This window comes from Neopsephotus bourkii, unplaced genomic scaffold, assembly GCF_033783945.1.
Source record: "Neopsephotus bourkii isolate Nb327-2 ecotype Australia unplaced genomic scaffold, CSIRO-AGI_Nbou_v1 NB_1767, whole genome shotgun sequence".
In the NCBI taxonomy this organism is placed as follows: domain Eukaryota; kingdom Metazoa; phylum Chordata; class Aves; order Psittaciformes; family Psittacidae; genus Neopsephotus; species Neopsephotus bourkii.
Window position 1 is genome coordinate 11,115,964 of NW_026902241.1, and position 14,467 is coordinate 11,130,430.

At 44.4% G+C, this 14,467-nt stretch overlaps 1 protein-coding gene across 4 annotated transcripts; it reads left to right on the forward strand.

Annotated features, from left to right (window-relative positions):
* Positions 1–475: 475 nt before the first annotated feature.
* AGT (angiotensinogen) lies at positions 476–11,412 on the forward strand. Of its 4 annotated transcripts, none has more exons than XM_061378793.1 (5): positions 476–599; positions 5,778–6,591; positions 8,087–8,336; positions 8,855–8,999; positions 9,741–11,412. In XM_061378793.1, the coding sequence occupies exons 2-5, from the start codon at positions 5,802–5,804 to the stop codon at positions 9,930–9,932; spliced, it is 1,377 nt and encodes a 458-aa protein (XP_061234777.1). In that variant the 5' UTR covers positions 476–599; positions 5,778–5,801; the 3' UTR covers positions 9,933–11,412. The 4 variants fall into 4 exon arrangements, with proteins under 4 accessions (XP_061234777.1, XP_061234776.1, XP_061234778.1 ...); XM_061378792.1 differs by having other exon boundaries at positions 494–599; positions 5,775–6,591; XM_061378794.1 differs by lacking the exon at positions 476–599 and adding an exon at positions 3,225–3,421.
* Positions 11,413–14,467: the final 3,055 nt, after the last annotated feature.

The window sequence follows — 14,467 nt, forward strand, 5'->3', positions numbered from 1 at the left end:
AAAGTGCTGAGGTTCATGCAGCTTTTCCCAGAACCATCTGGATCAATAAAACCGCTTTTCGACAGAGTGGAGACAAGATGTTCTTCAGTGAAAGAATAGCTGCCTGACCAGTCAATTGAAATTCCAGCTTGGACAAAATCATTTCCCATTCAAGGCTGAATTACACACTGCTGGCTGTATGGTTAGGCTTCCTCTGCCAGGGTTAACATTTCTGAAGCCTATTTGATGCTGTTTACATAGAGGAGTTCTATCAGCACCATCACTGGGAAATTTCTGTGAGGCAAGGGAGTGCGTCCCCATAAGCACTTCAGAAGAGTGAAGCTGACCAGGAGCTCTGATCCCTTTGAGCGTGGCTGTAACCACAGCACCAGTGTTTTTCCACCTCTCTTTTCTCCCTCTTAGTAATGACCATGAATAACAAGCAGGGAAAACAGAGGCAGGTTTTGAAGAGAAATGAGGGCAGTGGAGGGGAGGAGGGAGGGTGGACCCTGCTTATGCAAGAGAGGGTATAAAAGGGGGAGCTGAATGCCCCTCAAAAGTCAGGAAGAGTGATGCAAAAGGAGAGTGGGAACCTCTTCACTGAAGAGCACATTTGAGAGGTCGGTGTTTCTTTGTATCTTTACTTATGGCTGTTGCAGGGCAAGATTCATTAGGCCCTGGACTTGCTTTGCACATAGGATGCCTGTAGGAACAGCTTTGCTTTCAACTTCTTCAGTTCCTTATTGCAAGAAAACTTTCTGCCCAAGTTTGCCCCAGCGCAGGTTTTCTGGCACAGCTCTCTTCAGAGAGACATCCTTGGCCACTGGAGCTGAAAAGCAGGATAGAGACTCTTCTTTCTGAAGCTGACGCTCTGTCTTTAAGCACATGCTGGCTCCTAAAACCATGGCAACCCAAGAAAAAAGAAGCGCCTGACAACAGAGTCCACATATAGTAATTGGGATCATGCTTATGCACACCTGACTAAAAATGGCTCAAAAGTAAAATGAAAGACTTACTGTAATTAAGTTGCACCAGGATAAAATGTGTTCCAGGTGTAGCAGTCTGTATTCCTAGTCTGAAAGCTCCTCCTTTAGTGAAAACTGAGACGATCAAAGACAAAGGTCTAAGAAGTGCACTGGTGTGTGATGTATAATAGGGGAGTATTAACTGAGTGAACATAAGTGACCAGCAGATTGGAGGGGACCTGTTTCTGAGCTTTGTGGTAGGACATGAACATAAGGTGAAATTAGAGGTTCTTCTTCATTACTAAGGCCAGCCAAATTCCTGAATTCCTGGTGCTCTGGAGCAGGAGGAGCTGTGGTATGAGCAGGTCACTGAACACTACCCGGGAAAAGCTTTTTTCTGGAGAAAGCTGCAGGCAGGGATGCCTGGCTTGGGGCTGGTACTTATGCAAAAGGAGACCACCAGCTGCAGCACTACTCAGTCGTGGCCTTCAGGGGAACTGGAAGCAGTAAATGCCCAACCACCACCACCCCCCCCCGGGTGCTGCAGTGCAGAGGCATGACGATTTAAGGGGAAAAATACAGTGACAGCAGGTTATGTTATTTCCCCTTCCAGTATGTATTGTCCATAGCAAACGCGTAATTCTGGCAGCTGTAGTGTAGTTTATTAGCATCATTTATTAGCCAAAGTCAATAATCCTTGTTAAAAAAGATTCTTTCCTGAGTTTTACAGAGCACAAGGTGCCCTTCACTGAAACAGCCTTGGTTTCAGTGTCCTTAATACTGAGGCTATCAGGCTGGGTTTGCTTTCTCTCTGTCTTCAAGACTTACCTAGAATGATGTAGCAGACAAGCTGTAGCACACAGGCCACTCGTGCACACCACTGGTGCTTTTTACCTCCCGTGGATCTGCATAGGTGGCAGTGTGGGAGACAGATTTAGGCAGTGCTGTCACACACCCTACCCAGCCCTCCAATGGAAAAGGAAAAGAAACGGATTGCAAACCAAAACCTAGCTTGTTTACTTAGCACTTAACTGAACAAAATGCATCTTTAATGGAGGAGCTCCTCCTCCCATTGTCTCTGTGTCTGGGCTATGTGCATTTTATAGCTGCCTGTGATAGGACAAGTGATCAGGAGCTGCTCTGTTTTCAGATGCTTCCTCAACTGAGATGCTCAGGCAACAAGAGGACAAAACTTCTTGAATGCTTCAAGCTGTTTGTTTAAGCCTTGTACATATGATACTATGTCATATGGGCCTGTGCTAAGAACCGTTTTCAGATCTTACTAGAGCTAAGGTAATTAGGTTGTTTAAGTGAAAAGCAGGGCTGCAGAGACAGGCATTTTCCATCCCTTTGGTGTTAGGCACCTGGCAAACAGCACTTGGGCTGGCAGGGCTCAGCTGACCTGTCTCCATTTCAGCTGCATAGTTCTGACTGCCCATGTACACTAAAAGCATCCCTCTCTGTCTTGGCTCTGCTCTTGACCCCCAATGGAACTGGGCAGTGCAGTACAAACCGTGCCTGATTGGCCCAATAAAATCAGGGCATGGATGTTAAATCAGCCCTACTCTCACGAAAGCCATGGGGTTTTAATTATGAGCTATAACAAGGGCACTGAATGAGACCCAGTCTAACCCAACTGCCACATCCCCAGTTTGATTCACTGTTAATTTGTTTAAAGAGGAAGAAGGGGCACACCAAAACTGCAGGATGGTTTGAAAACCAGCAGAAAGGTGTCCAGAAACCACCCCTTTTGCCAAAGAAGGATTGGGAAACTGAGACTGGGAGGGATGCAGTCTCTGTGATCTGGCACTGGCAACCTCATCCATCTAATTTTCATCGTCCCCGTTTTGACACATATTGCTTTGAAGAGAAAAAAGAATAAACTTCTGATCTCCTGGATAGATCAAGAGGGAAAGATGTGGTACAAATTGAGAGCTTCATCATTTTAATCCACCGTAGCATACACGTCCCACTCACTGGGTACCCAGGCTGCAAGGCAAAGATTAAAGGCAATTTATTGGAGGAGAAAAATACCTGATCCAGCCGTATAACAGGCACAAAGAAAACTGCATTCCTTTCAACCTGGCTGAGTTGTTTTCAGCTCCTATAATAAGTTCTTCTGCATAGCAAAACACCGGTGTCTATGCTAGTGAATGTGTAACTGCAGGCTACGCAGATGCGCTGAGTCCGGTTAAAGGTTGTGTGTCCATCCCTGGAACTTTCTATGCAGCCGGTGTTAAGCTGTGCTCAGGTTTCATTGGATCCTGTCTGGCCTGAGCTACCTCTTTCTGTCCCCCCAGCCTGTGATGTAAAGTAGCTTTGCGCAATGCCCCTGCACACAGGCCCCTGTGGAAAGGGCCCTCCCGTGGGAAGGGCATAAATCCAGCTGCAATCACTACACCCCGCACCAGGGAAAAGAGGAGCTTGCTGGAGGGGGGACGGTGTCGGAGGGGTGGCACACACCAGGGCCAAGGCAAGTAAGCACACTTACTGGGTTTGTTTTGAATGCCAGTCGTTCTGCTCTGATTTTCCTGCTTTTCTGAAGGGCTTGGGGCTGACTTCTCTAGGGAAATAAAACAGGCTGGCTTTTCACAGATGGGGTCGTAGTGTAAATGCTGGCAGTGAGAACTGCTCCTCTTCTGCTCATGATGGCTCTGGCAGCTGTAAAGAAGTAACCACTGGGCACCAAATGTGCCTAATGGCACAGCCTGACTGGGTGGCACGGAGTCACCCTCCTGGCTGCCACAGGAAAGGTTAAGAAATGCTTTGAAAGACTTATAAGGTGGAGACAACAGGGTGAGAAGGGCAGTGCCTCTAATTATGGCTTTTTAGTTCATTTTTCTGAGCTATCCCAGTCTGGAAAATGCAGCAAGCAGTCTGGAAACGCACTGGCACAGTGGCTGGGCTAACTCTGAAGCTGAAATTGAGAAGGCACATCCCAGGATAGTATTTTAACTGGTCATAAGCAATGAGGAAGCTCTGTGATGCATGTCACTTGCTGCCAGCAGGACTGGGGAGGTGAAGACAGAGCAGGGAGCAGAGGGGATGACAGCACCCACTGGCGCTGCCTACAGGTTACTTTAGCAGATGGGGTGCCAGTTAATGGGGAAGAGCAATCCTTAGATGGAGAGATCTACAGCAGGTCCTTGCCTGCATACCTCTGAGGAGCAAACAGTTTCAGGCCAGACTTGCAGGCACTGGCTAGTGAGAAGTTCAGAAATCCCAAGGGACCATCACAACAGCAGAAACTCCATTTGCAACCCAAGCTGTTAGAAGCCTACAGCCTGGGAACATAGATGCATGCTTTAGCAGGCATATGTACTTAGCAAGGTATGTCTAATCACCAAGCATCTGCACGTCTCAGTTTTTGTATTTGCAAGAAAATGGCAATACTGCAAACTGGAGTACTATTTAAGCATGAAAGACTCAGTGATCCTTCAGTGAAGTGCCTGTGGTTATACATTGTAAATCAGGCTAGGAAGGTGCCAAGGCTTGAATGACTGGGTTTAAACACAGGTACTTCCACTCTGTGTGAATTAAAGTGTTGGTGAGACAGACATTGCACTGTGTCTTCTCAAAAGGCTCAGGCTGCCAGAATTACAACACCTGACAGGCTGATGCAACTCCAAACATCTTGGAGAAAGGCAGTGGAGAGCAAAGCTTGGCTACTGGCTCTGCTGTTAGCATTTTGCCCATCCAGTGAGTTCTGCAGAGCTTGGAAAGGGCAAAAGAGGGGGACAGAGCTGCAGTAAACAAGAAATGACTAGTAGAATAAAAATACAGTTCTGAACAACAGCATTTTGACCAATGATACATGTTATAGATGTGTAATTTCCAATGCATTTGTATTTCAAATATACAAATTCAAAGTCATATACTACAAATCCAGGGAGGGTACAGCGGGGTTATTGGTTGCCAAAACATTGGATGCAGGTAAAGCAAGAACTATAAAAATGCAAAATTCATCAGTGTGTTTGCATGGGTGTGTGTACCCATTGCACATTTGTGCATGTGTGCCCATGACTTTCTCATTCCCAATATGCACCAGATCTTTTGCAACAGAACACCAGTGACATCCACATACAGTAAAACCCTCTGGACATGAGGAAAAACAAGAGCAGCAAGTGATCCTTTACTACAGGAGAAGACTGCCTGTACAGTAGACTAAATCTCAGCTTACCCTCCTAAGTCTGTATTCAGATAAAGAGGGAGATATGGAAATGGCTTTAGTGTTGGCATATTTGTATAAGGAAGCCTTGAGAGTTTTTGCCTAGGAGCTAGAACGAATGTTTGCCCTGGGCTATGAGAACACAAAATGCTCTTCTAGTGCCAAGAATTAAGCTGACTAGGCAGAAACAGGGGGAACATTCAGTGGCTGGACCTTAAGAGACCTGGTTTCCAAACCCACTTCCCATGTAACAGCAGGCAAATCGCTTAGCCTTATCCACGTGTCAGCAGGATTTAGTGCAGCAGCTTGCAGAGAGTGCTCTGATCAAGTCCCTGGAGCTATATAGCTGTGTTATTATAATGTTTTGACAGAACTATCACACTCTAGTTTGCAAGCACAACCACACTGCTTCCCATGCTAAATCCTTAGGGTACTGCAGTGGGTAATGGGGTCAAACCTGTGCTTAGCACTTCCCCACCTGCCATCACTGAAGCCAGTGGCCATCTCACCCTGGGCTTTAAAGGGGGCACAGACAGACCAGTCAGCACTAAATTCCTGCCTTTGTAACTCCAAGGCAGCACGAACACCTCACCCTGCAAGTAAGAAAAACTGCATTTACTACAGGACGATCAATCAGTCTTGTTTCCTCCTTTTCCTTTCAGCAGGCACCGTGGAATCAAGTTTACAGCATGAATCTGGTAGCAGAACTGCTCTGTTTGTTGGCATGCCTCACCACACTGACTTGTGACCGGGTCTATGTCCACCCTTTCAATCTGTTTTCTTTCAAGAAGGGTACCTGTGAGGAGCTGGACAGCCAGGGTCCGGAGGGAAAGAAAACCTTTATACCTGTCTCCATTGAGTCCCCAACCACACCTGCCTACGAAGATGACCTGAACAAGGACAAGCTGGAGGCCCCGAGCCGGAGCGGCCAGGGGCAGCAGGCACTGCGCTACTTAAAGGAGTTTGTGCACTTCCTGGGTGTGCAGGTTTACGGCACCCTGCGGGAAGCGCGGCGGGGCCAAAACCTGCTCCTGTCCCCAACTAGCCTTTACGGTGCCTTGGTGTCTTTCTACCTGGGTGCCTCAAACCAGACGGCGGCTGATTTGCAGGGATTGCTGGAATTTGTTCCCCCCTCCGGAGACCCCGACTGCATCTCCCGGGTGTTCGGGCAGGAAGTCTTTTCCATCCTGAGGATGATTGAAAACCTGGTCAAGAGCAGGGATGAGGAGCTGCAGTTTTCCAAGATGCTCTGCCTGTTCTCTGCCCCTGGTGTGCCTCTATCCCTACTGTTTGTGCAGGACTTGCTCCCTTCTGCTGATGCTCTCTATGCCCGAGCTGTCGACTTTACAAACCCAAGCGAGGCAGTAAAGCAAATAAATGCCTTCATGGAGGCCAAAAGCAATGGCCAAAGCAAGTGCTTACTGACAGATGTCGATCCATCTGCTGACCTGCTGTTTGCAGTGGATGTCCGCTTGGCAGGTATGAGGAAGCAATGCTCATTTGGGGTTGAAGGCTGGGTGAAGGCTGGGTAGTAGCCCTGCTCCTGGGAAGGCCACAGGGAGCTGCTTCAAAGACAGTGGTGCTGATTTGTCCTTTTTCACAACTGGCACAGTATTAATGGACTCAGTCTCAAAGTCAGTAGGAGAGCTTTGAAAGTTTGCAATATCTTTCCCAAGCCTGTCTAAAATCAATTACTATCCCACTTTGATGCTCTTAGCTATCTAAATGCTCAGTTCTTTTTTGCTTCCTTTTAACTCCGTTACAGTCTTGACTTTTGCTATCCTGTGAGAGTAGATTCTGCAGGTTATACAGACCCTGTGAAAGAGGCTCCCTTCTGCTTGTATCCCTTACTATAAGAGAAAAAAGTGAACTACTGCCTTATTCTTTGTTTTGCTTGCACCTTTTACATCACCTACCTGCTGCTTCTTTTTGGTGAAGTTATACTAGGTGAAAGTGCATAAATGTGCCTAAAGCATTTAAGAGGCAAGTGTTCCTATGCAAAATCACTCTCTATATATTAAATATGTTAGGGTCCAGAGTTTAGCTGGATTTATTGGAGAACAGATATGTTAACAGTAGAGCTGGACCAGCTGCTATTTTATATCAATATTAAATATTTAAATGGAAGGAGTTCTTCTCTTTAACACAACATACACATCTGCTTTCCTAATTCCCTAATGCTACCACACAGCAGTGTTGAGATTCCTGATCTCTGCCCTTCTCAGTGATGGCAGTAGTTTCTTTAATGCCAACAGGATTACCTGCCTAACTGGGCAGCAGCACTGATCTGTGGCAGTGAGCAGGTAACATGCTGAAATGCCAAGCTGCATAGAAGAAGCAGGAGGTAAAAGCAAGGCTTCCCATACTTTTCAACTGGGTAAGAAATGTACATGAAAGTTTAGCAAGTGTTCAGGTGTGTCCTTTCTAACCTCCTTGGCACAATTGACACATCAGAGTTGTTCTTACTACCTTCCTCATTGCTTTGGCTCATAAGATTGCCAAGGGTGAGACCTCAGCCAGAGCCTGTGCTACCTTCTTTCCCCTGAGCCCTCCCAGCCTCTGAGAGCACTCCTGCAGCAAGGCTGGCCCTGATGGATATGCTCCCAAACATACCACAACACAACCCAAGGGATGGAGAGGAAATCTAAGCAAACCCCCCACTGCGAGGAAGCAGGCAACCAAGCAAGCAGTAAAACTGTTCCCAGGAAAGGCCAGCAGAAATACAGCAGCTTTGGCTGCAGTCCCGATGGTTGTGGTCCCTGTGCTGTAAGCTTGCACCAGCCTCTGCCTCATGCCACCAGAAAGCATATTAAAGGCAGGATACATATGTTTATAGCAGTTAAATATGATTTTATACACATAGCTCTTGTCTGATACATAGGGTGCTGGTTTTAAACAAACATATATACTGGCTAGGGGCAAAGGAGGGGAGTGAAGGAAGAATCAATTTCCTCTTTCTCAATGTGTTTTTCAGTGAATGTTAAGCAAGCCTCCCGGCTCGAAGAGGCTCAGGAGTTCTGGGTGGATTCAAATACAAAGGTCATGGTCCCTATGCTGTCATTTGTGGGGACATTCAACTACAAAACCGATGACAGTGGGACTTTTTCTGTGGTCGAAGTGCCCATCAGCAAGACCATGCTGCTGGTGCTGCTGCAGCCCATCAATGACAGCGATGTGGAGCTGCCATTGCAGTCCTTGGACTGGCTCCAGCAACTCTCTCCAAGGTAGGGCTTGGGCACAGGCATCCTCCCATAGGGAAGAATGAGACAGGGTGCACTGCACACGCACACCTGGTCACTAACTGGGGTTTGGATGCTGCCAGGGGGGTTTAACACTGAGCACAAAGAGAAACTACTGCAAATCCATGACATGGGAATGGAACCAGATGATCTTAAGGGTCCAACACAAGCCATTCCATAATAAACCCAGAGGGCCTCACTCCAGAGAAGCTAGACTTCCAAGGGACTAGCTTATTATCTGGGGGTATTTCAAGGAAACGAGCAAGAGGACCCATGAAGTGGGATGATCTGAGGTTTAATAGCATAACCAGGGCAGATTTAGGTTGCCTTCCCACTTGGAAACAGTAACATGGTGCCCATTGACCCTTGGTAGCTCTCTGTCCCCACACACCAAGCATTTCTTGTGGCTGTTACCACAAGCCTGTTCCCCAGGACTGCCTAAACACCATGCTTTCACAGTGGAGAGCATGCACTCACTTGTGTCTCTCTCTTTTTTTCTGTAGAGAAATTAAATTAACACTACCAGAGTTAACAATAGAAGGCAGCTCCGATCTACAGGAACTTCTTGCCAATATGAAACTACCTACACTTCTGGGGAAGGGAGCAGATCTTAGTAGGATAAGTGATGCCAATCTCACAGTTGGAAAGGTACAGTACACATTACTGGCACGCAAAAGCTATGCCTCCTGCTCAGTTTCAGCCTCTTTAACTGTGTGAATTTAGCTACAACAAACCACTCAGAGCCATGTGGGACATACTCAGTTGGGACGTTTAGGGGTAACTGGAAGGGTAACTGGAAGATATGAATACTCCTTAGATTAACCTAAGTACAGCAACAGGTTTGCCTTCAAACTATTCAGATTTCATCGCAGCACAAACAGCAACAGCGAAATGAAGTTTGAGATCCAAGTGTGCTAGGTACTGCATCTGCAAGTTAGACTGCGTTTGTTACCACCTCCAGCTCAAAGACCTCCAGGCACCACAGCTGGAGCATGCAGTATAGGCTGCAGCTCATGGGCTGTTGAGGATAATGCTCCATCACTTAGGGACTACTCCCAGACATAGCACACACACACACGAGTGCATGCAGCACACAACCTCACCTGAAGACAGGCTTCAGCATTCAAGTCCCGAGGGGAAGGAGGGAGAGCTTGAAGGAGAGGGCTGTCTTTCATAAAAAGAAGGCAAACTATGTTAAATTATTAAGCAGTTGTAGAGTTTTTTCACATGTTCTGGAACAAGTACTCCAATGTCTTTTTCTAAACCATCCATGGAGCCTGTACTGTGCTGCTAAGTTATTATTTCATGTGTTTTATCATTTACTCAAGCTTTTGTCTCCTCACTGTCATGCTCTGATGACTCCAGTTACTCATGTATTTTGCCTTGCAGGTAATAAATAAAGCCTTTTTCAAACTGACCAGTGATGGAACAGGTCAGCCAGAGGACCCCACAGCACAGAAGGAAGATGCTGTGTTCCTGGATGTAACGCTGAACAAGCCGTTCCTTTTAGCTGTTTTTGAAGAGAAGACAAGGGCAATGCTTTTCCTTGGCAGAGTAACAAATCCTCTGCAAGGGCTCTAAAGGCAAGCACAGGAGATGGCAAGGGTGGGGAATGATGCACATTTCCCACCACCTTTTTCTTATTCATCAGCTATTTTTATAACCTCATTGAGTACTCTACTTGGCTTTGAGATGAAGCACGTAGTGTTTGAAATACAGCTTTTTGAAAGCTAAAACACTGCAACATTTCACCCCTGTTCATCTATTTCATGTGAAGTGACCCAAACTCTTCTCCGCTTCTCTTATTTCCTTATTCCCACTTTGTCTCCTTTCTGCCCCCAGCTCCCTTTTTTGATGCAGTGGGGACAAAGTAGTAGCCAGCAGGGCAGTGACTTCAAAAACAGTTTTATAAGCATACGCATTTACTATAAAAAGGTACAGAAAAGAACCTTTTCATTCTTTAAGAGGTCACCTTGTAATTTTTATTTTGGTCAGTTTTGCAAGAGAGACCCCTTTTTATTTACTGTTACCCACAGAGATTTCTAGCTTCATCAGCAGCATTTTCCTTTAACATGCTGCCAACAGCACGGGCAAGCTTCGCCTGTCCCACTGAGAGAAGATTTTTTGCCTTGGAAGCAAAAACACATTCAGGGTTTCTTCTTCCTGCAGCCCAAATGGATACTTTAATTTCTGAACTCTGTGGAAAAAGCTAAAAATAGGGTTTGGAAGCATTAATGAACTGTGATGGATAACTTCTCATTGCCTGACAAAATTATCCCTGATTTTTTCAGAAAAAGAAAGACGAGGCCTACTATTCCAATACTGTTCCGTCCCTTGGATTATTTGCTAACCTGAGAGGCATTTATAACAGACTTACAATAAAAAAGCACATTACTGGTTAGAGCCCGGATCCATAAACTTTAACATATTTAAACCGTATGTTCTTAAAGAACAGTATTAATGGCAACAATCTATGCCAGTATAAATGGCGGATGTGCTGCTACACATGAATGAAAAGGTTTCAGTGATCCAACCCAACTCTTAATGGAGTCATAAAGGTTTGAACCATTAAACTGGAGCAATAAATTATTAGAAGATTCTTGAATTAGGAAGTGAGGAATTGGGAGTGAAATGTCAGGACTAAGGAAACCTCTCAATGGAACAAAGATTTCCACCCCTCATCTATAGTCTTCAGCACTGACGCACACCTCTTTGGTGTATGATGCCAGAGGTATCCTACAGAGCACGGTATCTCATTGTCATCCACAGTGGCCCGAACATGTCTCCAACCCAAACCCCACTATTGACAGTGGCTTGCTGTTGGTGATGTAAACACGAGACAGATCCTTCAGAAAAGACTAATAAATAACACAACTTTTGAGAATACTGGGATTTCAAGTGCTATAACACAGCAGCCACATATTTACCTGATTATACTGCTATGTATTCCAGATGCTCTAACATCTAAATACTGTACTTGTATTGTATACAGAAGCAATTAATTATAAATATGCAGAGACAGAAAGATGCAAATAAACCCACTTCCAAGTTGCTTTGCCACTGTTCAGTTGGGTTTATATTCATAACTACATCCTTTCTCCTGGCTTCTGAAATTTGCTCCAAGTCAGGTTTATGGTTTTCTTAAGACATAAGCTGCATATTATCAGGCAATACAGCCAGTGATACAGCTGTAAGCATGAAAGAGGCAGCTTCCAAGTGCTCTCACTAATTTAACTTATCCTATTTGCTCATTAAAGTCAGAAGTTAGCATAAGCCGTAAATAAAATTTCAGACCACTAAACATTTCTATGACAAAGGTGGAAAATAATAAAAGGGAGACCCTGGACAAAATCCCATTATTTGCAGGTGGGGGCTGCGTGCTGTTGCAGGACTCTGTACCCTGTTCAGTAGTTACAGGCAGAAAACCAAACAGAACCCACTATCCATGAAACTTTTCAGAAAACAAACTGTGGTAGAGAGCACTTCTCTTCTGACACCATGGAGAAGAAAAGGAAGAAAGAAAGGACAGAGACAGGGAACTGGCCAGAACAAGGATTGGGAAGAGAGGAGTGCTGGAGCAAGTGCTACAGTACCAAAAAGACAAGCTATCTCTACATGTACCCATCCTCCCAGACATTCAAATGGTAAAAAAACCCCAAACAAAACAAAAAATACACCCCACCCCACTCCTCCCAACTAAATCTCTCTGCTTCCCCAACAACATATTATCTCCTGAGACTTGCTTCTGACATCAATTTTACATCTGAAATTTTTATGGCATTTTATACCCTTCATTCTCCTCCAGTTCCATCAAATTCCTCTGCCAGGCACACAGTGATGCACAACCCAAGCATAATTCATACACTGAGCTCTCAGCTGCAGTCTAAGCACCTAAAATCTTGCTCTAACAAACCGGAGATTTGGAGAAAGAAAACAAAGACAAGCTTTCTAAGTTTCATCAAAACAACACAGTTTATCCCTGAGCATAGCTGACAATAAGGCTGATAAGCTTAAAAAAGGAATGCCTAGGCAGTTTCTTTCCTTATCCCTCCAGTTCAAGCACAAAACCACAACTGCTTATGAAAATGAAGAGTAAATATTCCTCAATATTGAGTGTCCAGCCAAATATATATATATTGCTAGTTGCCTTTAGATGACGAGATTGAAAGTCTGGTCCTGTTCTGCTATAACCCACAAACTTGAGAATCCAATTACTTTAGAGGAAAACATGCCACCACTCTTTCCCTCCTCAATGCTGTAACACTCTTCCAGGTAAATTCCTTCCAGATTTAAAAAGCATATCAAGCTTTCTAGAAGCCTAGAATGAAAGAAGAAAAAGGTTCAAAAATCTGCATTATGGTCATGAAGGGAAGTACACATACAAATAAATCTGAGGAACAAAAGAAAGAGGATTAGTAACAGAAGACATCTCTATCAGAACACACTTACACAGTAGGTCTTCTCCTCCTCACTGATACACAATATTTGAAAATGCTAAAATTCATTTACTTAAGACAAAGCCAATTCAACTCACTTCTTTCTTTCAACAGGGGTATCATATTTTAACTAATGTTGTATCCAACTGAGAGAAAATTAAATGCTATTCAAGTGAACAAAAATAAAAGATGGGGAACTGACATAAACCCAGTGATGTAGCTATTTACAGCAATCACAGGGCCATTCAGTGATTTTGATTTGCTATACAATGTTATTTCCTGCCCAAAATTAAAGCTGGTCTTTATTGGAAAAGAACACAATTCAGCCTGTGTACTCAGCAAGCCAAAGATGGCAAGCAGCAAGTGTTGTTATTGCAGGAAGATGTGGGAAATCACACGCAACAAAAGGGCAAGTAACCTTTTCATGCCTTTTGGTCTGGTGCACAGAATGCATCCTCTTCCCTGATTTTGGAGGATACGAAGCTGTATGCACAGATCTCAGAACCTGCTACTTTTGTAACAGGTGTTATAGACATTTAAATCTATACACACCTTCCAAAACAAGAAGTTCCACAATTCATGTTACAACCTCAGTCTCAGACTACAACTCACACGTCTGTTTTATAGTAAGAAAACGTTGCTGAAAACAGTAAGCTGTAAGATGTCTCTACTCCTGACTTAACAAAGAGGTGCAGGGAGACCAAGCTTTCTAGGTTCATCAGCTGGAAGCCTGTTAAAAATACAACACAGACAAAAAATTTCTTCATAAGTAGTAAGAATTAGGTGCACTCAGTAGTGTGTACCTAAGCCCTTGGCTGGCTGAGGATCTCCATATCACTGAATGAAACAAACAGATGTGACATCTGGCAAGCTGGCTCACTTTGCTTTCTTCAGCAATGAATCTGGATGCTCCCTCAATTGTGTATGTTGCCATGAAGAGAGAGATGTAAGCTAACTAGGAGAGCCAAATCCTGCTCTCCATTACCCAGATGGAATCCAAGAAGAATCAACATAATTTTAAGCAGCAGTACTTTCCCCACTGTCCCCCTTCATAAAATTGTAAAAGTCCTAATCATCACCTATCCTAATCACTTCAAAAACACAGTGATCACATAGGTGTGTCTTCTCAACTACAATATGACCAGTTTGTCAATAGTGAAGAATAAAAAGCCTTAATGCTGTGAAAGGTGTGCTCCCTACGACTTCAGTAATACAGAATAGCCATGGACTACAGACTCTGTATCTCCCTACTTGGAAGACTTGTGCTGTCTTCAGCTTCCCCATTAAGAGCCAACTCTCTAAATACTTGAGGAAGAAATGAGTAATTAATAAACATGAACTAGAATTCCCGTGACAGATCTTCACAGGATAAGAAAAAAAAGCAGAAACCCTGAAACACAAACACAACCTTATTTCACTCACACAAGGCGTTCTCTCATTTGAAAGCCTCAAATTCATCTCCTACTGTTCCCAACTGTGTCACCTGTCCCTCACATGTAAAAGATGTCTGCACACAAATCACTCTAGGCTCAAGACAAATCTTTGTAACTAGGTTTGAAATTACACGAATTCAACATGTATTCAAGCAAAAAAAATTCCCAAATTCCAACAGACACCTCCCCCCCTCGAAAAATAAAATAAATAAATAAATAAAAACCAGTAAAATGAAACCACTCAGAA